This window comes from Chlorocebus sabaeus, chromosome 20 (genome assembly GCF_047675955.1).
Source record: "Chlorocebus sabaeus isolate Y175 chromosome 20, mChlSab1.0.hap1, whole genome shotgun sequence".
Taxonomy (NCBI): Eukaryota; Metazoa; Chordata; class Mammalia; order Primates; family Cercopithecidae; genus Chlorocebus; species Chlorocebus sabaeus.
In genome coordinates this window covers 127,221,400-127,248,594 of record NC_132923.1, presented here as the reverse complement: position 1 = coordinate 127,248,594, position 27,195 = coordinate 127,221,400, and the positions used below count along the sequence as shown (strand labels likewise).

General features: G+C 59.3%; 1 protein-coding gene across 1 annotated transcript; it reads left to right on the top strand.

The window, feature by feature from the left end:
• The first annotated feature begins 727 nt into the window (after window positions 1–727).
• On the top strand, window positions 728–26,897 carry TMEM201 (transmembrane protein 201). Its single transcript, XM_007980643.3, has 11 exons — window positions 728–994; window positions 7,802–7,922; window positions 8,763–8,957; window positions 10,353–10,529; window positions 13,020–13,372; window positions 13,977–14,180; window positions 19,460–19,692; window positions 21,964–22,035; window positions 22,631–22,930; window positions 23,875–24,012; window positions 25,064–26,897. Exons 1-11 carry the CDS (start codon window positions 882–884, stop codon window positions 25,159–25,161), a joined length of 2,004 nt encoding a protein of 667 aa, XP_007978834.1. The 5' UTR covers window positions 728–881; the 3' UTR covers window positions 25,162–26,897.
• Window positions 26,898–27,195: the final 298 nt, after the last annotated feature.

Below are 27,195 nucleotides of genomic sequence, written 5' to 3'. Positions count from 1 at the left end.
AGTGCCGTGGCGCCATCTCGGCTCACTGCAAGCTCCGCCTCTCGGGTTCCCGCCATTCTCCTGCCTCAGCCTCCCGAGTAACTGGGACTACAGGCGCCCGCCACCACGCCTGGCTAATTTTTTAGTAGAGACGGAGTTAGTATTTTTAGTAGAGATGGGGTTTCACCGTGTTAGGATGGTCTCGATCAGCTTGTGATCCGCCCGCCTCGGCCTCCGGAAGTGCTGGGAGTGCGCCCTGCCTGGATCTGGCATTCTTTCTAATGGTTGCGTTATGTTGCGAACTATGGCTGTCCTATGATTTATTTAACCATGTCCCTATCCGTGGATGATCGGGTTTCTAAAAAACTAGTTTTTCAACCATTGGAGCGGCTTAAGGAGCTGCTAAACAGCACTGGGCGCAGAGGCTGGGTTTGACTAGACAGGATTAGGGAGGGGGAAAAAGACTAATTACAAGCAGTTGCGTACTCTGGAGATGCTCCCCTTCGCAGAAGCTCGGTGTACGGTCCGCAACCAGACCTCCCGGCCTGGCGGCGGGCGCGGGAGGCAGGGGGCGGGGCTTTCCCACCGGGCTCCGTGCCCCGCCCTCCCCGCACCGCCTTCCACCTCCGGCCACGTGGGGGCGCTCCCGGGCCGGCGCTGTCGCTTCCGCCGCCGCCCCGCCCACCCGGGCTCGCCCCGCGTCCCGATTGGCTGCGCGACGGGAGCGCGCCGAGTCAGGGGGCGGGCCCGCGCCCGCTACAAAGCGGCGAAGGTCACGGCGCGAGGTGGCGCGCGCCGCCTCCCCGCGTCCCGCCTGCGGCCCACGGCCCCGGCGTTGCCGCCTCCTGCCCGCGTGCCAGCCTGCCGGCCTGCCGGCCTGCCGTCCCTCCACGCGGAGAGCCATGGAGGGAGTGAGCGCGCTGCTCGCCCGGTGCCCCACGGCCGGCCTGGCCGGCGGCCTGGGGGTCACGGCGTGCGCCGCGGCCGGCGTGCTGCTCTACCGGATCGCACGGAGGTGAGTGCACGGCTTGGCCCCACGCGGCCCTCGGCGCCGCCCGCCGGGCCCGCCCCCGCGCCGTCCCGGCCCGCTGCCCGCCTCCGCGCCGCCTTGGCCCGCTGCCCTCCTTGGCCGGGACCCGGCCTGCCCGCGGGCGCGTGGAGACCCCCCAGCGCGCGCCGCCGCCCCCCGAAACCGGGTTGGGACTGCAGTCGGGAAGCGGCTGCGGAGTCGGGGGGGGCGGTGGGGACTCCGGGAACGTGGGGTGCGGGCGGGAGCGCGGCGCGGGGCCCACAAACTTCCTCCGCGAGCCACGCGGGGCTGGAGCCGGTGCGCGCGGGCCGCCCCTGCCCTCAGCCCGGTGCTGGGCCCCGGTGTACAGCGATGCTGGCGATCGCGGCTGGCGCTTGCCACTGGGCATGTGACGTCCCAGGTGTTTTTCTACACGCCTCGCATCCGCGCGTTTCAGAGCCACAGCCCCTGCTTCCACTAGAGCAGCTGAGGGACAGGGAGGCTGAGTAAATTGCTGTTAACGAGAGGAATCATGGTTTGAGCCCATGGAGCCTGTAGGGCAAATCCCTAGAATGGGCTGCCTCCCAGAGGTGGGCAAGGCCTGAGATGCCTCAAAACAGTTCATGACGGGCCGGGCCACCCTCATCCCTGCCCCACTCACGGGCCATGTGGGCTCCCGTGTTCAGATCCGGCCTCTCATCGGTCTCCATCGCCAGGCATAAAAGCTTAGTGGCCTCTTGCTTCAGCAGAGCCTCGCAGGTAGCTTACTGTTTCTCCACCTGATCCACCTTTCCAGAGAGCAGGGGGGAAATTGGGGTTGTGAGAACATCCTAGAAAGAGTGGATGGGTTTGCAGCATTCAGCAAGGGATGCAGGGAGCTCACACCCTTAAGTAAAAGGGGAGAAGGGACTTGCCCACTCAGCAGCAAGTGGCAGAGCTGAGGTTTGAACCCTGACCGTCTGGCTGGTCTGTGTGTTCTTCCTTAACCCATACCGGTGCTGCTTCTCTCCTCCAGGGGGAAAACAGGGAAAAAGAAGTACAGGAGTTGAGTCGCAGAGGCTTCCCAGAGGAGGAAGGGATGGGAGGGACATCAGCTGTGTCTGGAGGATCAGCCAGATGTGACTAAGGACGGTAGCTGGGGACTGAGTGACCCCAGCCCAGGGGTCCCTGACAACCCACGTCTCTCCATGTCAGTTTCTGCTGGATTCTGGAAGCCGGGCATCTGCAGGACCAGCTTGTCCAAGCCAGTGGTTTTATACCCAGGGGACTGAGGTCCAGAGACCTCAGGTGATTTGCTTAGATTCCCAGAGCATGTTGCCAGCTGAGCTGGTCCAGCACCCGGTGTTCTTCCTGGACGAGGCTGCCTCTCAGCTAAGCCAGGATGAGAGGTGTTGCCCCAAGGATCAGAGCCTGGGCAAGGGGATAGTCTCCCAGCCACACAGCGCCTCTGTTGTAATTATGGAGGCTGGACTTGGACTGGGTGGCTCACTGTGCTGCACACTGCGGCCGTCCTCAGGGGTCCTGTCTCCCCTTCCTGCCCTGCTGGCCACAGCGCTCCATCTCCTGAAACAAGAGTCTGGGGCCTTGAAGAGGTATTGGGCTAGCTGGTGCCAGGGGAACTAGGAGGGTGCCTGGAAGTCCTTTCACGCCCCTGACGACACCAGTGGGTCATGGTGTGGCATTGGGACCCTTGCTGTTGATTGGGCCGAGAAGGGCCAGCCTTTCCCAGGATGCTTTCAGATGTCCTCACAGAGCACTGGGTTTCACCTGGAGGTCATAAATTGGCCATTGTCACGATTCAGAAGCCAGACCAACCTAGCAAGAAGTTGAGCCTTCCTCCGAGAAGGAGAGTGCTGTGACAGCGAGGAACCAAACATTGACTCTGGCTGCAGTGTGGGTTTTGAATGACCCTCGGGAGGGCATGTAAGGAGAGCTGTTTCTGGAAGGTGACTTGGCTGGGTGGGTGTTTGCAGGCTCAGCATAGAGATGGCAGAGAGGAAGATGTAGAGGGAGCGGGCAGGTCAGCCCCACCTTGTGCTTTAGGACTGGCCGAGGCACCTGGGAAGGAGGCTGCTTCTCTGAAGGACTGAGTCCTCCCACAGCCTCAGTCAGGGCCTGTCCTGGCTTCCCCACGCATGGAGTCTTCTTGCTCCCATGATTGTTACTGATGGGAGCGGCTGACGGCTGGAAGCACAGCACATTGTCTCCTCATGAAACCGCCAGGGCGGGCCGTACTGTTCTCCCATTTTACAGATGAGGAAACCAGAGCTTGGGGAAGTTGGGCTACCTGCCCCACATTACCCGGCTGTTAAATGGCACGCCCCTGCCTCGCACCAGAACTTCAGCTGTCAGCCTAGCTTCAACCTCCAGGTGCTCACGGAGCCCCTTGGCTGCTTCTCTGCACCCATGGGAAGCCACCATGGTCAGCACAGATGCCCCAATTTCACTTCCCTGTGTCTGGGCCATTGGGAAGGCTGTGACTTTTAGGCCTCCCTGTGCCCTGGACGCTGCTGCTCGGGCGCCTGTCCTCAGCCCTCTTCAAACGATGCCCAGGATCCGTGCTCTGCCAGCACATCCCTGCACACACCACCGTCCCGCCTCCGGGGCTTTGTTGATGTTTACTGGGATTGTCTCCGTTCTAGTGTTTGGGGACAAAGAGGATGCAGCCTCCCAGAGGAACGTGGCAGAGCCTCATTCTGGAAGTCAGAGTCCCCTGTACCCCTCCCGTTTCCAGGCTCACCCCTCCCACTCACTGTCCTGCTGCTGCGCGCTCTCCCTGAGCAACCGCTGCACCCTGGGCACACACTGGGTGGTCCCCTCCCTCTGCCATCTGCCCTGCTGGTGAGCACAGCTGTGTTTCAGGGCGACCGCAGATGCCCCGCTTATTGGCCTCTGTCCTGTGGCATCTGTCACCAGCTGCCCTGGGAGGTCGTCGTTCTTGTCTTGCTCATGTTTGCATCTCCGCCAGCCTAGCGTGGTTCTTGCTTAACTGATGGGATGTTCCGCCCGCACCAGGCTGGGGTCTGACCCTAGAATGGTGGATTGGGGTGTTTTCCATCCTGGTGGTGGAGTTACTGCTGTGGATTCAAGTCTGTTTTGCTTGGAGATGGGCAGTGCTAAGTTCTGAGTTGCATTTTGATGCTGCTGTCGCTGAAGCCCAGGAGGCCTCTTCTCTGGTCCCTCTGGTTCAGTGACACACAGTGTTGCCCACCTAAGCAGGAAGTGCAGGCAAGGAGCTGCTTGGGAGGCTGGCCTCTGGCTCCCTGGTCCCCTGAGGGAACCTGACTCTTACAGTCTTTCCAACCCCCCGCTGGGGCCAGCACGTAGTGTCCAAGGTCCTGAGCAATGTACTAGGCCCCTGTCTGAGGAGGTGGTGATATCCCAGGGCTGGGCAGAGACTCTGGGAGATGGCCAGCCTACTACGGCCACTGAGCTCCCCGGGGCAGGGACCAAGCCCCATCCAGTGCCGCCTCTAGCAGGTGCCCCCTCCCTGGCACATTCCTAGGCTGAGGACCCAGTGCTGGGCTCACACCTAGAACAGAGCCCCTCCCACCTGCAGGGAATAGTGAGGCGTCCCGCAGGAGCTTTGTTTTAGTACATGTCCGTGCTCAGGGCTCTGGAGTGGTGTCATCATTAAGGACACGTGCCCGTCTTGTTTTCCCTCAGGGTGTATGTTGGGCTTGTGGACGGGGCAGGTACAGAGCGTGCAGCTGCCCTAGCTTTTTCTGAGGGACCCATCTCCCTCCAGGCTTCCTCAGGCTTCCCAGGGGCTCAGCATCGAGCTAGCAGGAGCTGGGTGAGTGGCCTCCAGGCCCTCGTGTCCACCCATCCAATGGGAGCTATAGGGCCAGCTGCTGTCCCCCCAGAGCTGGGACCGTTATGGGCAGGGGCAGCCCCTCCAGGCCCGAGCTCCCCTCTTGCTTGTGTTGCAGGGACATTCTGTCATGTCACCTCAAACCTTGTACACCAACTGTGGTTTGTCCCAGAGTCAAGGATGGAGGTTGTTAGCTTACAGAAGAGAAGTGAGCTGAGGGGTTTATCAGGGAAACTTGGGGGCGTCTCCCAGAGCAAAAACAGGGTCCAGTCTAGGCTGGCTCAGAAGAGATCGGCCCAGATGCTGCTTCAACAGGCCGGGCAGAGGCACGCATAGGCCAGGGGCCAGGACTGCCCCCACCTGTGTGGGGACCTTCTCCAAGCTGTGGACAGTGTTTCGCATGAGGTCATGTGTCTGACGCCGCCGCGCTGGCGCCTGGGGGACCTGTAGTTCATGCCCAGCTCCCCATCGCTCCCTGGCCTACCTGCCTCTCGGGACTTTTCAGGGCTTGCCCCCAAAGGCACTGTGGGAAAGGACCCCCTAGCAGGTAGGGCCCGCCTGGCCACAGTGGGTGGCAGCTGCTCTGGCCATGAGAGAGCCCACCCTCAACTCTGGCAGGGATTACCCAGGGCTGAGAGTGACCGGAGTTAGAGCTGCTGGCCCCAGGGACAAGGGCTAATCCCTTGCCTCCCCCGTCCCCTTCCAGGCCGGCTCATTCTAGATCAGTGGAGCCATTTCCCTAGCAACAGAGCTGGAGATTCAGAATGGAAACATGACTTCCTGGGGTGGGCGGGGCTTCATGGCAGGCGCCCTGGACAGAAGCCACAGCCCCTGCTCAGCTGTCATTGGTCCCCCAGGCAGGCTCAAGGGTTGACCTTCCTTTTCAAACAGGGTAAGAGAGCCGAGGGGCCCTCCATGGGGACAGGAAGCCCATCACCCAAAGGTAGTTGGGTGCAGTGCCTTGTCCCGGCACGGGGCTCTGGGGTAGGGGGTCACACAAGCAGGTCATCACCCATCAGGATACGCCCCTGTGCACAGTTACAAAGAAGCCTGTAAAACAGGTAGTAATTAGCACAGAGAAAGCCACGTGCTTAGTTGCCCGGGAGTGCTAGATGCGGGCAGAGCAGGTCTCCACACGCCCCAGAGCGAGCCTCCTGCCCTGGCTATTTGTGTAGTTGGCACCCGGTGGCGCTGTCCTAATGCCGAGCACTGAGCGCCTCTCTGCATTCTCCTTGAGGATCCTCACAGTGGCCTCTCCTGAGGCAGGGATGCTCAGCAGCCCCCTTTGACAGGTGAGGGATGAGACGGCGGCCCTAGAAGGCAGAGCTGCTCTCCGAGGCTATGCCTGTTGCCGTGCTGCCTGCCTAGCTGGCTGGCTCCATTTTGTCGCTGGTCCACAGGCCTAGCCCACTGTCTTCGTGCTGTTGACAAGATGTAGCGGTCCTTGTCCTCTGTGAGGGCTCGGGCCTGTGCTGGGGCAGGGGGTGTGGAGTGAGAAGGGTGTGGACCGAGGCTGCTGAGGGAGATCCCAGCTGCCCCTGTGGGCCCCGGGCCTTCCCCTCAGGGCCTGGTCCCATCTCCCCTTCTCTCCCAAGCCTCCCCACCCTCAGTGTAACTTGGCTTTTTTGGGTACGTACTCTAGGCCAGGCACTGTTAAGTGCATCCCACAAGCAGTCCCTTGTGGGGGAGATGCTTTTGTCCCCAACTGACAGGTGATCAGAGATCTCCCTTCATCTGCCCCTGGTCAGAAGCGGGTGGAGGGGAGGGCTGGGCAGCAGCAGTGGTGTCAGAAGCGGGAGCCCTGCTTCCCAGGGCCCAGCCTCCGGCCTCTGGCCAGCCCGATGGGTTAGGGGCAGAGCTGGCACTTTGCTGAGCACAACACCTTTCTGTCTTGTGTCACTGCATCCTTGCAGCATGCAGAAGCCAGGGTGATGTGGACACTGAGGCTGAGAGCACAGGAACTTCCCGGGGCTCCGTCCTCCTTTCTCTGAGCAGTACCTCAGGATGAAAGGCCAGAGGGCCATGCTCTCTGGTCCTGTGGACAAGGGGGGCCATCTGTGCAGGAAGTGGCTGCCCACTTTGGCAGGGGCCCAGGCGGCGTCCTTGAGCTGGAGGTGGCCCATAGGGGAGAGGTGGGAGTCGGAGCAGCAAAGCTGGGGCCCCAGGGCTCCCACAGCTGCTGCCTGTCACCCACATTGTTTCTGGATTCCTGGAACTGGGGGGGGTTTGTTGGGCAGTGGCGGTCTCTCTCCCTACCCCTCCCCAGGCCCCCAGTGTCCCACAGCCAATGAGGAGGGTAGAGGGGGGCCCAGAGCATAGATCCCACAGTGTCTGAGCTGGGATTATCCCGAGGCCCCACCTGTCACCACACGTGTAGCCAGCAAGGGCCACTGTCCCCTCCACTAGAGAGGGTTGGCCCCAGGCTGGGCAGCTGTCACTTGCTCCCTCCCCTCAGCCTCCTTGGCTCTCACATCCTGGGACTCTCTCTCTCTAGAGCACAGGAGGCCCCTTTCAATCTGGAATATCCCTGGGGCGCACCCTTTCTGCAGCCCAGGATTGAGGACTTCGTAGGGGAGGGGTGGTCCTAGAACCTGGTCCCAGTCAGCCCTGTGGTTTGGCCAGCCCTGGCTCCTGTTGCCCTCCATGTGAGCCCCAGGTCACCAGGAGCTGGTGGCCCGGGGTCCCCATGTGGCTGCACTGGAGCCTAGGGATCTGGTGAGGCCCCAGCTGGCCTCCTCCCCTTGAAGACTGAGAAGCCCAGGTTGGCCGTGGCCTCACTGTCTGGTCCTCCTGGGTGGACGCAGCTGCACCCAGTCTGCGTTCCTCTCCTTCAGAGCCCTTGTTCCTTCTGTCAGCCTGGGGCGAGCATGTCCAGCTTTGCGTCCCCAGATCCCACTCCCAGCACCTTTTCCCTGGTGGCCCTGGGGCAGGGCATGGAGATCCCTCTCCAGCAGGTGCTGGGGTCTTCCAGGCCGACCCGCTCTTTCCTTGGTCCACAGGATGAAGCCAACGCACACGATGGTCAACTGCTGGTTCTGCAACCAGGATACGCTGGTGCCCTATGGGAACCGCAACTGCTGGGACTGTCCCCACTGCGAGCAGTACAACGGCTTCCAGGAGGTGTGGGTCACAGGCAGGCGGGTGGGCGGGCTCGTGGGGGTGGGGATCCTGAGATTGTACCTTGAGACCACCTGGTGTCCCTGCCCTGCCCTGGGGCTAGTGGGCCCCACACCCTGTCCTCTCCAGGCCCTGAGCGTAGTGTGTCATGTACATTGTCTCACTCAATTCTCACCACTGCCCTGGTGCTGTCCCCTCACTTGAGGAACCCGGCGCAGGGAGACATGGCAATTTGTCCAAGGTTATACCACTAAAAGTGGCAGATTTCGGGTTCACACCCAGGTCTTTCTGGCTCTGCGTCTCATTCTCTGTACTATATCGGGGCTAGCAAACCTTTTCTGCAAAGGGCCAGATAGTATTTTCAGCTTTGGAAGCCATTTGGTCTCTGTCACAACTGCTAACCCTGCTGAGCCACTGTAGATAATACAAGAGTGACTTAGCCTGCCGGTGTTCCAATAAAACTTGACTGCAGAAATAGGCAGCTCCTCCACGGGTCATAGTGTGCCGTCCCCTGGACTAGACCAGGGTTTGCAGACTGAGTTCCGAGAGGGTGGGGCTCTGAGGACAGATGCTGGCTAGAGATGTGTGGGTGGGCGGCAGGCTGCAGGCCCTGCTCTGTGCTCGGGCTAGGTGGCCTTTGGGTTCCATGGAGATGTCTTGAGAAGAAAAGCAGCTGCTGTTGTGTGCAAAAAAATAAAAAAGAATGGAGATGTTTGAAATCTACTGTCACTTGCCTGGAGCAGGCCCCCAGGGATATCACCAAGCCTGAGCCGGCTGGGAAGGCCTGCCTACCCATTGGGAAGGGGCTCCCCACTGACCTCAAGTCCCACCTCTATCCCGCAGAATGGTGACTACAACAAGCCGATCCCCGCCCAGTACATGGAGCACCTGAACCACGTGGTGAGCAGCGCGCCCAGCCTGCGCGACCCCTCGCAGCCGCAGCAGTGGGTGAGCAGCCAAGTCCTGCTGTGCAAGAGGTGCAACCACCACCAGACCACCAAGATCAAGCAGCTGGCTGCCTTTGCTCCCCGCGAGGAGGTGAGGCCGGGTTGGGAGGGGAGGGGCCCTGGCTGGGGCTGGGGGTGCTTAGAGCAGCGGGGTGAGAGGCATGTGCAGGGTGCTGGCTCTGGGCCTCTGGCCCCTGCTCTGCTAGACAGTGGCTTTTCTGTCCAGAGTGCCCAAAGGGGCCCCTCATCCTGGCCGCTGCCAGCACATTCCAGGATGTGTTAGTTCTTCCATCCCCCGTTGGAGCTGAGCTGCTTCTCCCCGTGTCTTACAGTCACTGCTCTCTGGGTTCCAGGCCTAGGAACGCCGTGGAAACCTCAGCACCTGCCAGTCCAGAGGAATTTGTCCCTGGGCAGAGGGAGGAAGGGACCTTGGGCTCCAGGTGGGGCTCTTTTGAACCCACTCTGTCCTGTTTCTCTGAATCAGCCTTGCCTGCTGGTAGCCCTGGCAGTCTGCTGTGGGGTTGGTGGAGGATGCCACTGGCTTCTGGGAGGAGGAGGAAGCTAGACATTGCTGAGAGGCTTGGCATTAGGAGCTGGGCTGAGCCGGGAGCCTCACCTCGCCTGTGCCCTCCATGGAGTCCAGGAGTCTTGCTTACCGGCTGCTCCTTCCTGCCCTCGGCCAGCCCAGGGGGTCCTGTCACCTCAAGAGGCAGGTCCCAGCTGGGGCCCAGAGACACTGGCTTTCCTGGGGTCCAGTCTGGGAGGGAAGGAGAACAGAGGTGAACTCAGGCCAAGGCAGGGATGGGGAACCTGCGGGAAGGGGAAGGCAGGCGTGACTTGGCAGCCAGGCAGCTTTTCAGCATGCTTGGTCCCAGCAAGGGATCACACTCCTGACCCTCCCGGCCCTGCAGGCCAAAATATTTGCTCCCTCAGAAACAGGGAGGGAGAGTCGCAGTGCTGCACATCTGAGGGATGGGAGGAGGGGACTTGTCTTCTGGGCTATTCCAGAAGCCGAAAGAAACCTTCAGCTGCCACAAAGAGACAGCCCTGGCCAGGGGTTCTCTAGCATTCAAGGGGAAGGGCAGGCACCACAGTCTGGGTCGTCCATCTGCCTCAGTCCAGGCAGTGTCAGCCCGCAGCCACCTTTCCCCCATGTTCACCCACCTTCTTGGAACTCTGCATCTGGGGAGCAGACCCTGAGCTCCTGGCCTGCAGGTGCATCCCTGGAGCAACAGAACCTTGTTAGTGTCCCCATCACTTGTGGGCCCTGCCCTAGATTGGCTCTCACTCCCGGTAGCCCACATGGCTATACACAGTGGGCATTTGTCCTGTTGGGCAGAGGGGAAGCAGGTTCAGAGTGGGGTCGACTTGCCCCGATCATCCACTAGTAAGTGGCAGGTCAGGATCTGATTCCACGTCTGACCTGTAAGACGGAGGCAGCTCAGCCACCCCTGCAGACGCCGAGCCTATTCTCCCCACCCCGCAGGGCAGGTATGACGAGGAGGTCGAGGTGTACCGGCATCACCTGGAGCAGATGTACAAGCTGTGCCGGCCATGCCAAGCAGCCGTGGAGTACTACATCAAGCACCAGAACCGCCAGCTGCGCGCCCTGCTGCTCAGCCACCAGTTCAAGCGCCGGGAGGCCGACCAGACCCACGCACAGGTGAGAGGCAGCATCCACAGGGCAGGGGTGGGGGCGTTGAGTTTGTTCAGGAAACCCTCCCAGGAGACTGGGCCCCAGTGACCGAAGGGTAGCTCTTCAGAGCTGAGCCGCTTTATTTTTACTTATTTTTATTTTATTTTATTTTATTTTTGAGATAAAGTTTTGCTGGGATCACAGGCACGCACCACCACGTCTGGCTAATTTTGTATTTTTAGTAGAAACGGGGTTTCTCCATGTTGGTCAGGCTGGTCTCGAACTCCCAACCTCTGGTGATCCACCTGCCTTGGCCTCCCAGGGTGCTGGGATTACAGATGTGAGCCACTGCACCTGGCCTTTTTTTTTTTTTTTTTTTTAAAACAGAGTCTCATTCTATCACCCGGACTGGAGTGCAGTGGCACAATCTCGGCTCACTACAACCTTGCCTCCTGGGTTCAAGCGATTCTCCCATCTCAGCTTCCCAAGTAGCTGGGATTACAGGCAACTGCTATCATGCCCAGGTAATTTTTGTGTTTTTGTAGAGATGGGGTTTCACCATATTGGCCAGACTGGTCTTGAACTCCTGACCTCAGGTGATCCTCCTACCTCGGCCTCCTGAAGTGCTGGGATTACAGACCTGAGCCACCACACCCAGCCTTTTATTTATTTTTAATTTTTTTTCTTTTTTTTGAGACACAGTTTTGCACTGGCATCCAGGCTGGAGTGCAGTGGCGTGATCCTGGCTCACTGCAACCTCCTCCTCCCGGGTTCAAGCGATTCTCCTGCCTCAGCCTCCTGAGTAGCTAGGATTACAGGCATGCATCACCACAGCTGACTAATACTTGTATTTTAGTAGAGATGGGGTTTCATCATATTGCTCAGGCTGGTCTTGAACTCCTGACATCAAATGATCCACCAGCCTTGGCCTCCCAAAGTACTGGGATTACAGGCGTGAGCCACCACACTCAGCCTCTAAATAACTGTTTCCATCCTTTTGTCAAGTTCTCACCAAAAATTCCTATTGTGATTTTCTTTATTTTTATTTTTTTATGTTTTTTGGGATGGAGTTTCTCTGTCCCCCAGGCTGGAGTGTAGTGATGCGATGTCGGCTCGCTGCAAGCTCCGCCTCCTGGGTTCACACCATTCTCCTTCCTCAGCCTCCCGAGTAGCTGGGACTACAGGTGCCTCCCACCACATCCAGCTAATTTTTTTTGTATTTTTAGTAGAGATGGGGTTTCACCGTGTTAACCAGGATGGTCTCAATCTGACCTCGTGATCCGCCCGTCTCAGCCTCCCAAAGTGCTGGGCACGCCCGGCCCCATTGTGGTTTTAATTGGAACTGACATAAATGGACAGATAACTGTGGCAAAAGTTAACCTTAAAAGTACAGTAGTAAGTTATTCAGACCAGGAACAAGGTAGTGAGAATGAGAACCAAAAGCTCCAGGACAGGGTCCACCTGGTGCGCTGCTGTGCGGACATGTGGCAGGGCAGAGGTGGCATTGCTGTGTCCCAGCTGCAGACTGGAAACCATATACCAATCAGACCCAGGTCACATCTAGGGACACAAAGGGGTGGATAGGAGTTTCTTTGTGGGGTAGATTTTACTACCTAACCTCCATATCTGATTTTTTAAAACAACCAGAATATTCTATCAACTGAGTACTATGATAAAAATTAGTTTTAGCCAGATGGTCCTGGGCTTAAATCCTGGAGCCACTGCATACCAGGTATGGGCTTTATACGTGGCCCTGTGCAGTTTCTCGGCCTCCCTGAGTGTGGTTTCCACAGCTGTAAACGGGTCCAGGACTTTGGAGTGCACCACCAAGGCTGCGAGGAAGACGAATGCAAATGCCAGGAAAGTGCTGAGAAACAGCGGGGCCACCCCAAAACCCATGCTCAGATACGTGCATAACAGACGCATGGTGATACCAGTCGCTGTCCCGGGACATCACCCTGGCTAACGACATGCAGGGGACTGGGGAGCAGGGTGGGGAGGTGGCCCCATGGGCATGTTGCTTCCCCAAAGTAAAGGGGCTCAACTTGGCCAGGCGTGGTGACTCATGCCTGTAATCCCACCACTTCGGGAGGCCAAGGCTGGTGGATCACCCGTGGTCAGGAGTTCAAGACCAGCCTGGCCAACGTGGTAAAACCCCGTCTCTACAAAACAGAATACAAAAATTAGCTGGGTGTGGTGGTGGGCACCTGTAATCCCATCTACTGGGGAGACTGGGGCAGGAGAATCGCTTGAACCTGGGAGGAAGAGGTTGCAGTGAGCCAAAATAAGGTCTGTACAATATGGAAAGATTTCTTTAAAAGGAGAGTGTGGTAGAGCAGCGCTCCTCCCCACCCAGAAGGGAGGCAGGCCAGTGGAACTCAGTGGTGAGTTTTTGAACCAAGCCCAGGATGTGTAGGAACGTGGGTCTGGCTGGAACCCCTCAAAGAGTGACACCAGTGATGGCTGGGGGTGGCTCCCTGGCCATCTCACTAACCTGCCTCTCTTCCTCCTCTGCAGAGCTTCTGCTCCTCCACCGTGAAGTCCCCGGTCCAGGTCATCCTGCTCCGTGCCCTCGCCTTCCTGGCCTGCGCCTTCCTACTGACCACCACACTGTATGGGGCCAGCGACCCCTTCGCCCCGGGCACCACTGTGCCCCTGGCCCTGCCACCTGGTGGCAATGGCTCAGCCACACCTGACAATGGCACTGCCCCTGGGGCCGAGGGCTGGCGGCAGCTGCTGGGCCTGCTCCCCGAGCACATGGCGGAGAAGCTGTGGGAGGCCTGGGCCTTCGGACAGAGCCACCAGACGGGCGTCGTGGCACTGGGCCTGCTCACCTGCTTGCTGGCAATGCTGCTGGCTGGCCGCATCAGGTGTGCATGGGGCTGGGAGTTGACAGGCGGGGGACTGTGTGCTGGATTACTGTCTAGGGTGGGGGCCAAGAGACCCCATTGGGTGCACAGCCCTAGGCTGAACTCCACTATGTCGCTGGTACAAGCCCAGGGACTGGGAGTCATAGGTGAGTTGAGGCGGCACAGCAGACGCCCTCTGAGCCAGCCCTCTGCACACCCACTGTGAGCTGGGCCCAGTCGCCTCGTCTCTCCTCCTCGGGCTCTGTTAAGTCAGGATAATGATAACCACCTGCCTCCTGGGTTGTGGGGCTTACGTGGGAGGCTCTGGAGTTCCCTGAGTGGAAGCGTGTCCTGTGAGTGCCGTGTCCCTGTTGCCCCTCCTCACCGACTCAGAGGAATTTTCCTTAGCCCTGTTACAGGCTGGAACTTAGAGGCCAAGGAGAAACAGTGAGCCACCTGCTCGGAGCCGGGCAGCGTGTGAGTGTGAGGGGTTCTGAGCCCGCGCTCACTCCTGGCTCTGGACTCTCTGAGCAGGGCCAGGGATAGACAGAGGAGGCAGGAAGGAAGGCGTGGACCCAGGAGGTCTTGTCCTCCCCTGGGGTGACCCCACTGCTTTCCCTTTCAGGCTCCGGAGGATCGACGCCTTCTGCACCTGCCTGTGGGCCCTGCTGCTGGGGCTGCACCTGGCTGAGCAGCACCTGCAGGCCGCCCTGCCCAGCTGGCTGGACACGCTCAAGTTCAGCACCACATCTTTGTGCTGCCTGGTTGGCTTCACAGCGGCTGTGGCCACAAGGAAGGCAACGGGCCCACGGAGGTTCCGGCCCCGAAGGTCAGAGAAGCAGCCGTGACTGCGGGGGGAGGACACGCGATGCTCAGGCCCAGGCTTTGCCCGGTCCGAAACAGGCCCCTCTCTGTCCTGCCTCTTTTCACCTGCTCACGCCCTCCCACCCCCACCCTACAGCCCCAGGTCCTGGCCCAGTCCCTCCACTGCCTCGAAGAGTCAGTCTGCCCTGCCTTTTCCTTTCTGGCACCACCAGCCATCCCCGAGTGCCCTGTAGCCACTCACCACTGCTGCCACCTCTCTGGCCAATGGCCCTTTCACTGGCCTGGTGACTGGAACGTGGGCAGCACCCACACAGGCTCTGACCCGTGGCTTCCTCCTGGTAGCTGCAGGCACCCCCATCTCACAATGCCGTTTCCTGGCTCTGACACTGTTGGGTGAGGAGCCTGGTCCTGTCTGAGCCCCTGCACAGGGGTGATGACAGTGGCTGCAGGCTGGGCCCCTGGCATGCCCTAACCATGCAACAGAGTGAGGCTGGGGCAACGCAGAGCCCCCACCTGGCCCCTGAGGAGCACCTGCGGTCTGTCCCCTTGGTCCTGCTTGTGGCTGGACCAGCCCTGCAGGAGATGGTGGAGCCGTCAAGGAGGCAAGGCTGCTGCTCTGTGTCTGCTGCTCAGCCTCTTGCTCCGAGACCCCCCCAAGTCCCTGGGAGTGGAGAGTGCAGTTCTTGGGCCCAGCCTGGCCTTCGCCATGAGTTTGGGGAGTGAGACCCTGCCTGAGATGGGCATAGGAGCCTGTGTTGACCTTGGGGAATCTGAGCTTTTCCAAGGGTAAGGGACCCAGGGTATGCAGGCCTTCAGTGACATCAGGTTGTTGTCATCCTCCCCCTCCCTGGCCTGTCACGAGCTTCCCCAGGCCCTGGCAGTGGCTCTTGGATGCTGCCGAGGCACCTGCTCGCCATGACCCAGCCTCACTCTGCCCTCCGACTTAGGTGAGGGGGCAGCCCACAGACCTGCTGCTCAGTAGCAGGGCCTGGCCAGGTCCCTGCTGTTCCCAGCCTCAGTTTACCATCTATGAAATGAGAGGGACCCCTCTCCAGAGCCCTTGGGTGCCAGCCTTAGTGGATGTGGGGATCACATGAGGTGGCTCATGAGGACACGCTCTGGAAGTCGAGGGGCTGCCACGTGCAGAGGAAGTTCCCGGCCTGGGGGCTTCATCCAGGGGTCCCAGTCAAGAGTGGCCTGAGGCCATCCCCCGCCAGGCATGTTCCCTCTGGCTGCCCACTCCCTCGGGGCCCGCATGTCCTGCCACTCGCCACTCTGAGCACGAGCTCACCTTCCAGATGTGGCCAGGGTGTGCCAGCTCCTCTCTCCTGTGTGTTGGAACCCGGGGAGGCAAGAGCAGATCACAGGTGCATGAGGGTTACACCTGCCAGCTGGTCTGCTGGGATGGGAGTGGGGGGCGCGTGCCAGGCCTCACTGCTGTGAATCCGCCACGCCTGGGGGTCCTGGAGGCTGCCCTACCTCAGTGATTGGGTAGCAACTCACACCTCACCCAGCTTCACGAGTGAGGAGCCCAGATGCGTCGGGAGACCCTCAGGGGCTTCTGTGGCCTCTGTGCCCGATGACCTGTGGGGCTTCAGACAAGGCCTCAGCATTACTGGGCTCAGCTTGTTCTGTGTGGAGTGTGAGGTGAGAAAACCGCTCTGAAAAGATGTGGATGGGGCCACACTTCCCACTGGTTCTGCAGTGCGGAGTGGGGCTGGGTGAGCCGAAGTGGCCCCCAGTGGTGTCTGCCTGAGGGGCAGGGAACCACCTGCCTGTCCACTCACGCCGCCCCCACCCCACAAAGAGCCCGTCTGAGAGAAGGACGCGGCGGAGCCAGGACGAGACAGCGTCCTGTCGGCTGGCCATGCTGTTGCTTGCGTCTCAAATCTTCAGTTCTCGAGGAAGTGTTGACAGTGTGATGCTAATTTCTGCTTTTCTTGGCATTGGGTAGAAGCAGGACATCTGTGTGTATGTGTGTATTTAAATTAGATTATTTATAATAACCAGAGCCAGCCCTCACACTGGCCAGGATCCTCCTGCCGACTGATGTCGCTCCTGCCCTCTGCCGGGGTCCGGAACACCATCTCAGGAGGTAGCTCTCAGCAGTGAGGATTCCTGCCTTTTTTAGAGTTTTGTGTGACTTTCTAAATTACCTGTCTATCCCTTAAAGTTTCACTATGTGGAGAAAATTCCAGCACTTTCGAGTGTTGTGGCAACAACCGAGGGAGTGCAGGCATCACTGTGTTGTGGCTTGTTGACTGGGAATGTCACCCCTGCCAGGGAACTCCTCCTCACAGGGGACGTGGGACGGCCATCAGACCTTCCAGGGTCCAGGTGGGGTCATCCCGGTAACGGGTGACCGTCTCTGAGACATAAGCGAGGTAGATTTGGCCATCCTCACTCTCAGACTTGGGGTCCCCACCCAGGCCAAGCAGACTCCCTGTACCCCTTGCCTGGGAGCAAACCACCAGGACGCAGCCTCCACGCCGCACCTGCCGCGCCCCGCCCTGCCCTGCCCAGGAAGGAACCTGTGACCTTTCTGTCTGTGACTGTTGCCGAGTCTCTGTCTCGTGTCGTAGAATTGTGGATAATTGTCTAGTGACCCTCTCATCACTGTAACCATTGCGCCTGGCCTATAGATGTCGTGTTTTGGATGCTGTGTTTTCAATAAATGCCTCTGGGGCCCTGCTTTTACCCGCTGGCGTCAGGTGCCGCGTCTTTCTTCTTTTCTTTCTTTCAGAAGGGCTCTGTGCCAGGGCTGGGGTGGGCAGCTGCGTTTGGGGTACAGACATGTCCACAGGAGTCAGGTTTGGGAGTCAGTGACAATGACACCAGCTGGCTTAGGGGGCCCGGCTCACCTCGCTCGCCTTTGCTCGATCATATGTTTTCCATCTCAATAAACTGCTGCTTAAAACGTGGTCTCTCTCCTTCCACTCCTGACGTGGGCTGGGATTGGGTCGGAGAAGACCAGACATCTCCCCTTGTTATCAGATGAGTGTATTCACGCCAGCACTCCCCAGAGCCAGCATCCAGGCCTGATCCTGGCCTCTTAATCCCTCTCTGACACTCCCCAGAGCCAGCATCCAGGCCTGATCCTGGCCTCTTAATCCCTCTCTGAGACATGGTTTGAGGGCACAGGGCAGTCGGGGGGCCTCTCACCAAAGGAAATGTCAGCACCTTTGGAGTTCTCCAGGGTCCAACAGATTGGGCTCCTTTAGCTGGGGGAGGTTCGCTGCGGCCCCCGTACAGAGCCCAGCCCCTCATGCCCAGCCCTGTGAGCGATTTACGAGGTCTTGCTGGTTGAGTGATGTTCCCACATATCACAGTGAGGGGGTCAAACTGCCAAGGAACTCCCCACAGCACCATCTTCAGTGGCACCAAACTGGGAACAACAGCACCTGTGCCAAGTAGCCAGGAGATTCAGCTTTTGAGCACTGAGGCAGCCCCGGGTGGTGTGAGCAGGAGCTGGGAAGACTGGGGATGCACTGGCAAGACCCAACCGCTCCTGCTGGAGGCGACCCCTCAGGGCCAGGAGCTGCGCGGCCCAGCCGACCACCTCATACTCACAACACACTAGGACCCTCCTTTCATGCGTCCCCCAATGGTACTCGCAGGTCAATGGGAGACCTGGTCACCCTTGGCTGACTCTTGGCTATATCTGTGCTGCCGGGCAGGGTGGGCACAGGAAACCCAGCGTGGAGCCCTGCTGCCATCTGCTGGGGGCGCTGCTCGAGGCCAGAGCCCTGCCCCACAAGCTCCCTCCCATGGAGGGTCATGCCCTAAGGTCCCAGCCACACCTTCACTGCCCCTGCCTGAGGGTGCCCTCAGGGTCATTCCCTGAAGTCGCTGCGCTGTCCTGCCAAATGGAATCACAGTTCTAACATGACAACACAAAATCTCATCTTCTGTGTAGAGGTGGAGCCTTCCCTGGAGTCTTGAGGGCAAAGCAGCGGGCATTGGGCCTGGGAAGCACAGGTCAGTGGGCAGAGCAAGGGTGTGTCCAGTCCTGCTGTCCAGGCCCTTCCCCAGGGTCCCGAGCTCAGCTGCCTTGATGCCCAATTCCCCAAACATGGTCTCGCCTTTGGTTCCGAAGTCCCGGTGACCTCCTGGTACCTTGGAAGGCATTAGAAAGGTTACATGATTCTCGGGGAAGTCAACAGCTGGCCTCACACTTTCCTTATAAAACTTTTTTAGAGGGAAAGTAGCTGGGAGGTTGGTGGCGTGCGGCTTGGCTAGCAATCCCCGAGCATTCAGTCGTGATGGGCACAGGTCCCTTAGCCAGCTCCCGGCTCCTGCAGAGCCTGGGCCAGCGGGCGCTCACCAGCACGTTGTCCGCTGGGCTCCTTTGTCCCTTGGCACCGAGGTAAGGCTGGACCCCCGGAGCTCCGTCCAGACGGTGGACTAATGTATTAACTGCCTCTGTCCCTCTCTTCCCTCTGTAATTGGGTGCCTTAATCAGAAGCATGGTTGATGTTCTGGCGTGGGGCCATCGGGTCCTGCTGTGTGATTTGTACCATCTCGAGTTAAAGAGACACTGTCACCTTCCGTCTTTCAGGCAGCCTTGCGGTCGTTGACGGGTCTCTTGTAAGTTCGGTTTTGGCGTTTTCCTGTGAGAGCCTCTTCCAGGGGATTCCAAGGCCTGGCTGCCCCCCAGTTCTGCTCTACCAGGAGCTTCAGAGGAGTTTCCAGAGTGCAAGGCCAGAGAGCAGGAGGCAGCCTCCTAAGGGCAGAGCTGTGGGAGAATTTCCAGGAATCATGCCTGGAAACAGAGGGTGCCCAGAGCCGTGCTGGGGCCTGACCTCCTGTGATCCAGGCCCGTCTGGGAGATGAGCCAGGGTGTCCCTGAGCCTGGCCGCTCTGTGGGGAGGCTCGACACAGAACAAGAAGTGGCAAGGAGTCCAAGTCCATTAACGTTCATTGAGTGCCTGGCACGGGGCTGGGCATTTTTGCTTCAAGGCGAAAGGGTTGGCATGAGGTTGGCAAGGGTGACAGTGTCACTTTAATACCGAGACTTGTAGTGGAGATAGTTTGCTGTGAGTCGAGGGGTAGGAGGGGGCATGCGGGGAGGGCCGGGTCTTGCTGGCACCTCCCAGCCACCCGCTCCTAATGGCGTGAATGCGGTCGGATTGCTTTTCTGCTTTAACTAACGCACGCCTTCTCTGGGACCCCAACTGAGGCCCCCACCTTGCACCGTGGGAGAGGGGTGGGACCCACAGAAAGGCTGCCTCCAGAACCTCCCACTGACTCTCTTCTTGTCCCGTGCCTGACGGGCCCTTGCAGGTTCTTCCCAGGAGACTCTGCCGGCCTCTTCCCCACCAGCCCCAGCCTGGCCATCCCTCACCCGAGTGTCGGAGGCTCTCCAGCGTCTCTGTTCATCCCCAGCCCGCCCAGCTTCCTGCCCCTTGCCAACCAGCAGCTCTTCCAGTCTCCTCGACGGGCCTCACCCTCCTCATTGCCCGGCCGCCTCAGCCGGGCTCTCTCTCTGGGAACCATACCCTCTCTGACTCGAGCAGGTAAGGGGTGCCCAGGCATTGGCAGACAGGGCTGGGGGCAGCTGGGACGGAACTGTGGGTGGGCACATAGTGTAGGGAGGGCCGGGAGTGGCTAGTGTTCCTGCTACAGAGACAGGCAGAATGGAGCTTTGAGCCTCAGTTTCCCCTCAAAGAAATGGAGCTAGCTAGGAATAGGTGGCTCATGCCTTTAATCCCAGCACTTTGGGAGGCCAAGGTGGGAGGATGGCTTGAGGCTGGGAGTTCAAGACCAGCCTGGGCAACATAGGGAGACGCTGTCTCTACAAAAAAGGTGTTTTAATTAACTGGGCATGATGTCGTGCGCCTGTAGTGCCAGCTATTTAGGCTGAGGTGGGAGGATCACTTGAACCCAGGAGTTGGTAGCCGCAGTGAGCTATGATCACACCACTGCTCTCCACCATGGGCAACAGAGCAAGACCCTGTCAAAAAAATAAAAATAAAGTGCCCAGAATTGCCACATCATCTGGGAACCCCAGCATGGCCCCTTAGTCCCAGCTCTGGTGACATGACCTTGGGTAAATGTGTGCGCCGTGCTGTACCCTAATCTTTTCCTCTAAAATTGCAACATGCCCCTCAGCAAATGGGGCCACTGCAGTTATTCTAGGGGAGGAGATGCTGATAACAGCCAAGGCCCTCTCCTCTCGTGCGGTTAAAGGGCAGGCCATTTTGCGCACACGCCGAGGTTTATATTAGGATGCTTTTGCTTTTCCCCTAAGCAGAGATACCCCCGTTTTCAGGGCGCCCCAGCCTGGTGGCACTTGAATGGAACTTGGGGTGGGAGGTGCCAGGAGCAGCCCTGCCCTGGGCCTGAGCACTCCGAGTAAACTGTGCACACTGGCCGAGGCGGTGGAGCTCAGGGACTGCTGTGTCAAGCCCCTTGAGAGGGAAGCGTGGCAATCCCAGGGCCAGTTCAGGCCTCTGAGGCAGGGCCTCCCGCGGATAGAGAAGAGCAGGCAATCTGCCTGTTGAGGCTGAAGGCAGGGACACAGTAGCAGCCTGTCTGAGGTGGCAGCAGAGGTCTGTGGGGCGCAAGCTTGTCTTGGAGTGTCCGGTGACAGATGGGACCCCAGTCTCCATTGCCAGGGTGGTTGGGGGGAGGAACCTGGTCTCCATCGCCAGAGGGTGGGTCGGGGGAAGGAGTTCCTGCAGGGCTTTGGCTCACGTCTTCAGAGACCCGCTGGAACGCGCTCAGGCGCCGTGTCCAGAATCCAGCTTGCTGTCTCCCTGTCTGTCCTCAGTCTGCTCCTCTGCCGCACGCCTCATCCCTGTGTCCTGCAGCGCATGCCCAACAGGAAAACGGCTTCTCCCAGCATCCATAGAATGGGTTCCAGAAGGACCCTGGTTGGCGTGCTGGGCTCTTGTGACCACCCTTATCCAGCCTATCCCCTGGCCTGGTGAGGGGAGGGTTATCTGCGTGCTGCAACAGACCCTTCAGAGCCTGCAGGTGGCAACAGGACACAAGGCAGGCAGTCCCTGGGTCCCACATTCAGCTCTCAGCCAGCCACTTGGAATTGGGGCCCCTGCCCTTGGGGCGCGTGCACCTGATTTAGGAAAAGGCAGCGTGGTCGGTGCTACCTGGGTTCGAGAGCGCAGGCAGTCAGAGCCTGTGATTAGTGGAGAAAGTGGGACTAGATGGCTGGAAAAGCTGGCCCTTGTGTGGGAAGAAGAGCATGGATTGAGGAGTGGACAAAAATATGCCTGGTGCTGACTCTTCTCACCACCTGCCATGAGCCATGAGCCTCGGTTTGTGTGTGTGTGTGTGTGTGATACGGAGTCTCGCTCTGTCGCCCAGGCTGGAGTGCAGTAGCGCCATCTCGGCTCACTGCAACCTCCGCCTCCTGGGTTCAAGTGATTCTCCTGCCTCAGCCTCCTGGGTAGCTGGGATTACAGGCACCCCGCCACCACACCCGGCTAATTTTTTTGTATTTTCAGTAGAGATAGGCTTTCACCATATTAACCAGGATGGTCTCGATCTCCTGACCTCGTGATCTGCCCGCCTCAGCCTCCCAAAGTGCTAGGATTACAGGCATGAGCCACCATGCCCAGCCAGAGCCTCGGTTTCTTTATCTGCAAAAAGGGAATGTGCCCAGCACCCCTCAGATGGCAGTCCAAGGGATCCGGGAGCACCTGTGTTTTCATGAAAGCACATTTGTAAAGAGCAAAGGCTGGATTGGGATTTCAACAGAACCTTTGTGGGGGCCTCTGCCCGTAGTCCACAGGCCTGACGTGTTGTCTGCTTCTCTCTGTCTCCAGACTCAGGCTATCTGTTCAGCGGTAGCCGCCCACCGTCTCAGATGTCTCGATCTGGGGAGTTTCCCGTTTCAGGTGAGGAGGACGGAGAGCTGAGGGGGGACAGGGCAGTGTGAGGCCCAGGCCTTCCAGAGCACAGTGGTTTGTGTGAGCTTTGGGGTCAGACAGGCCTCAGGGGTGCGTTCACATCTCAGCCCTGGGCAAGTGACCCACACTCCTGTGCCTCAGTTTCCACCTGCGTGCCATGGGAATGGCCGTCGCTAGGATCAGATGGTACCATGCTGCTCTGCCGTCCTCAGCGGCGGTCATGGCTGGAGCTGGTGCACCAGGTGCCGGCTGGCAGCAGGGCCTTGGGTGAGCTGGCCTTGTGCCTCCAGGGTTTGCCGCTACCTGGCCTTGCTCTCAGCTGATGGTGCCCGGGGCTTTGGATGGCAATCAAGGGCAAGAGGTTGTGGCTGAGGCTCCAGGATCTCTCCCCTCCCTCAGGTGCCTGGTAGCGGGCAGCCCCCTCCTCCCTCAGCTGTGCAGCAGGACTTCCCCCTGCCCCCAGTCTCTGCACCTTTCCTTTCTTCCCGGGTTAATAGAAGAAAGCTCCCAGAAATGAAATAGTGCATCGTAGCGTTGCGGTGACAAGAGCCCACGTTCACATCATCTTCCTCCCTCCCTCCAGATTACTTTTCTCTGCTGTCGGGGAGCTGCCCCTCCTCCCCACTCCCTTCCCCAGCGCCCTCCGTGGCTGGCTCGGTGGCCTCCAGCTCCGGCTCTCTGCGCCACCGCAGGCCCCTCATCAGCCCTGCCCGGCTCAACCTGAAGGGACAGAAGCTGCTGCTGTTCCCATCACCCCCTGGAGAGGCCGCCACCACGCCTAGCAGCTCAGATGAGCACTCGCCTCACAACGGCAGCCTCTTCACCATGGAGCCGCCCAAGGTTCCCCGGAAGCCGCCCCTGCAGGACATGAAGCACGCCCTAGGTACGGCCTTCTGAGCGCCCCGAGGGGCTGCGGGAGGGCCTCTGCTGCCAAGAGGCCTGGCTGTGCAGTGGTGGGGGGCTCATCCTTGCTTTGACTCCAGTGTGTGCCTTCCTGCCCTGGAGCTCTAGGCACCCCATTGTGGCTCTCATGACTTGAACCCTCTGGGACATTGCCCTCTACTGGCTGATTTCAGTTTCTCCTTTTGCAGTTGACCTTCAGGGTCTTCTGTTCCTTGGAACTGATCGAAAATACATCACGCATTGCCAGGTGCGTGTGGTCACAGATAGTTTCACTCAAATGGTGCTGTACTGCAAAGCATTTAAAATTGTTAAAGTTAGCCCCCAACCTTCAAAACCTACAACTTTCACATGAATTTGTAGATTTCCTTTTTTTTTTTTTTTTTTTTTTGAGATGGAGTCTCACTCTGTCACCCAGGCTGGAGTGCAGTGGCGTGATCTTGGCTCACTGCAACCTCCTCCTCCAGGGTTCAAGAGATTCTCCTACCTCAGCCTCCCAAGTAGCTGGGACTACAGGTGCGCACCACCATGCCCAGCTCATTTTTGTCTTTTTAGTAGAGATGGGATTTCACCATGTTTCCCAGGCTGGTCTTGAACTCCTGGCCTCAAGTGACCCACCCACCTTGGCTTCCCAAAGTGCTGGGATCACAGGCGTGGGCCACTGTACCCAGCCTCGAATGTTTAGATTTCCTGTGTCTCTTACAATGTCAGAGATCTGGTCACCTTGGCCCTGAATACTGGCAGACAGAGGTGGCACGACAGTGGAGCAAGGACCTGGCCCCCCACTGTCCAGGGTGGATGAGTGGCTTGGGACAGGCTGGCTCACTACTTCTGACAACTGTCCTTAGAGTGGAAGTGCAGCTGCCCCACGTCTGTCCCTGGGGGGAGCCGTGAGCGCCACTGAGATGCACACCCTTCTCTTTGCAGACCTCAGATCCAAGCTGGAAAGAGGCAGTGCCTGCAGCAACCACTCCATCAAGAAAGAGGACGACTCTTCCCAGTCATCCACCTGTGTGGTAGACACCACCACCAGGGGCTGCTCGGAGGAGGCTGCCACTTGGAGAGGTCAGCACCCTGAGGTGTGGGAGGGGAGGGGGGCAGGCACGCATCCAAAGCCACCATCTCCCCCTGGTGGGTCCAGAGCGCTGACAGAATCTTCCAGGACATTGCAGTCCCTGAGTGGCCAACGAGTAACCCACCCAGCGCCTCTGAATCCAAGATCAGGGACTCAGTAGACGGCACTCCCACCGTCGGGATCTGGGCCCGGATCTGCACTATTCCAGTGGCTTCTGGCCCCGGGCAGCTATTTAAATTAACTGAATTAAAATTAAATCAAGTTTGAAATATTGTTCCTGAGCTGCACTAGCCATATTTCAAGTGCTCAGTAGGCACCTGTGGCCCGTGGCTGCCATCCTGGCTGGAAGTGCCCGGAGAGCCTGGGCACGCCGGGACCACATCACGCTGTGGCTGCAGCCTGCACCAGGTGCCGAGCTGCCTGGCTCAGATCCCAGGTTCTCTGCTCACTGACCCCGGGCTCAGGGGCAAGAGACCAGGTCATCGGTCCACGTCGTCACTCCCCGGGTGGGGAGGAGGTGTGTATTGAGGGAGACGGATGGATCAGCAAGCAGGGCTTTTCCTGGGCAGACCATTTGGCACTGACTCTCGAAGCCAGTGCTGCCCCAGGCTGGAGGGTGGCCCGGCAGCTTGGGGGCCTTGGTGAGGACGCAGGCTGCGGCAGGCGGACCTGAGTTGGCTGCTTATTCCCTCGGAGGCCTGGACGGGGTGCTCCTGTCCCCAGCCCCCATGTCCTCATCTGTAAAGTGGCCGTTGTGGTCACTGCCTCATCGCCCAGGCCCCAGCTCATGACAGCCCAGCCCACGGCCTTCCTGGTGGCTCAGGGTTAGGAAAAGCTGTGCCTTCAGGGAGGCAGGGATGGGAGATCTTTCCTGCTAGGGAAGCCTTTGGCCAAGAGAATTGGGGGTGAGCCTCGCCAGCCTCGGGGAGCACCCTGGGCAGAGCCTTGAGCTCCCCACAAACTGCATGCTCTGGGGGGCTGTTCAGCTGCACAGCGACCTCACCCACACACACGTTTTGACGGGGTCTCTCCGCTTTGCAGGTCGTTTCGGCCCCTCCCTGGTCCGGGGCCTCCTGGCCGTGAGCTTAGCCGCCAATGCCCTCTTCACCTCGGCGTTTCTGTACCAGAGCCTGCGCTGACCCACTATTGGAGCCCCTCGGAGGGGAGCAACCCGGTGCCTGCTGCTTCACCACTGCCGGCCTCAGGACCCTCCCTGGAGGGGCTGCCGCCTCTGCCCTCATCTCTAGGGCCTTGACCTCACTGGACTGTGACTGTCCTCAGGACACCTGCCCCTCCTCACCTAACGGACTGCAGGGCTGAGTGTGTGTCTGGGATCACACTCTCTGCCGCCCACCTCCTTGGCTGACATCGGCTGTGTTTGGTGCTGACACTCTGATCCCGAAGCCAGGGAGCCCCACGGGGCTGCATGACCCTGGGGTGCCCCACACCGTTCAGCCCTGCCTGGCAGGGACGCCAGTACTACTGTAACTGCAGCAGGAGCTGCCCGGCCTGCCTTCCGGCCCCATGCCCACAGGCGTGGTCACATCTTTGTACTGTACTCCCGTGTCCCACCTGGGGCGACCTCAGAGCCCCACTAAGCTGAAGGCCCCCTGGGGGAGAGGGAAGCATGGTCCTTGTCATCGGCCCTATCTTTCCCCTTCCTGTTTAGTGGGCAGAAGGGTGCCCGGGATCCTCAGAGCTCCCAGGTCTGAGCAGCCAAATGCCCAGCACAAGCCCCTGCTCCACCCGCCCCTGCCAGATGCCCCCCACTTTGTGACCTCTGTTGACCTTCCAGGAAGCAGTCCCATTACCCTGAGAACGCAGAGAGTCCTGGCCCGCCTCGCCCTGTGTTTCCAGGGCTGCACGTCTGGTCCTTCAGCTGCGCATGGAACTGCAGGGCAGGCTGACGGGGGCCTTCAGATCTCAGATGAGACTGCACCCCTTCGCTCACCCTACTGGGCACCTGCCTCCCTTCAGCCCCGGAGAGTCCCATCTTCCCCTGGTTCTCCTGCCCACTCCCCTGCTGGGGCTCCTTCCTGGCGCTGAGGAGGGGCCCTCCCGATGCTGTGAGGCAGAGAGGAGGGACTGTGCGCCCGTGGCTTTCAGAGCCCCCCTGCCGTCCTGCCCTGGGCCTCGGACACGGGCCTGGGGCAGCGCGTGTCTGCTGGTCGTGTGCTTTTGCCAGTTGGAGAAGAATCAGCTGCCTCAGTGGATTCTGAGACTCACTGTGGGGCGGGAGGAAGGGTCTTCACTCTGCCATTCAGGGATAAAGTTTAATTTTATTTTTCTACACATTTTGCCAGGTCAGGCATTTTGCTAGTAAGCAGGATGCCCCCAACTCTCCCTGCCATGGAGGATTCATTTTTTTAAGCTTTGGGTGCTTTTTTAATACTTTTTTTTAACGTGGGGAAGGAGCTTACTCTGACATCACCCTCCTCTCCCCTGACTCCTATCCTGAGAGCTGTGGATGCTGCCTCCTGCCCTGCCTACCCCTGAAACATGGGGGACAGGGGCCCCAGGACAGCGTCAGGACCTTTGAGTCCAGCTGCCCGCAATGGTTCCAACTCAGAGGCAGCGCCTCACGGTCCCCATTTTTGTATAGTGGGCGTGTGTGTCGAGGTGTTTTGTTTTTTGCTTAACAAAACCAAACTCCATTCCCAAATGCCCTTCCTCTCTGGCTCTGAGGGTGCCCCCTCCTCTCAGCCAGACAGCCTGGCCTCTCCTGCCCAGACCTGTGGTCCCAGCATCCCCCAGAGCCAGGGGACAGGCCCGGCGGGAGGGGGTGTTATGTTTTGTTTCAAACAGAAAACATAACCTTATTTTTCTTTACAAAAGCAAAAAAGGAAACCAAAAACGATACAGCCTTTGAATGATGCTTGCTGGCTGTTTGTATTCGTTTGCCTGGGCAGCTTGGGCCCTCCAGGTAGGGCAGGGTCCTGCTAAGGGGGCTCTCATCCACTTTCTCTTTCCTCTTCAGTGGGGGACTTGGGTTGGGGTAGCCACAGTGTGACCGGACAGTGTCCCTGGAGGGGCTTAGGGATTTGGACAGGAGACTCGCTGCCTGGCTAAGCCTGGGCTGGAAGGACACCCCAGAGTTTGCTGCACAGAGAAGAAGGGTGTCCGGGCAGGAAGCACTCGGCTCAGCTCTTCAGAGAACCTGAGTCCACCAGCCA

Bases quoted from the DNA above. Each gene is read 5' to 3' on its own strand.
- TMEM201 (XM_007980643.3), top strand. From the start codon at position 882: ATGGAGGGAGTGAGCGCGCTGCTCGCCCGGTGCCCCACGGCCGGCCTG. The intron at 995-7,801 runs GTGAGTGCACGG...CTTGGTCCACAG, and splicing joins CTCTACCGGATCGCACGGAG to GATGAAGCCAACGCACACGA. The intron at 10,530-13,019 runs GTGAGAGGCAGC...CCTCCTCTGCAG, and splicing joins CCGACCAGACCCACGCACAG to AGCTTCTGCTCCTCCACCGT.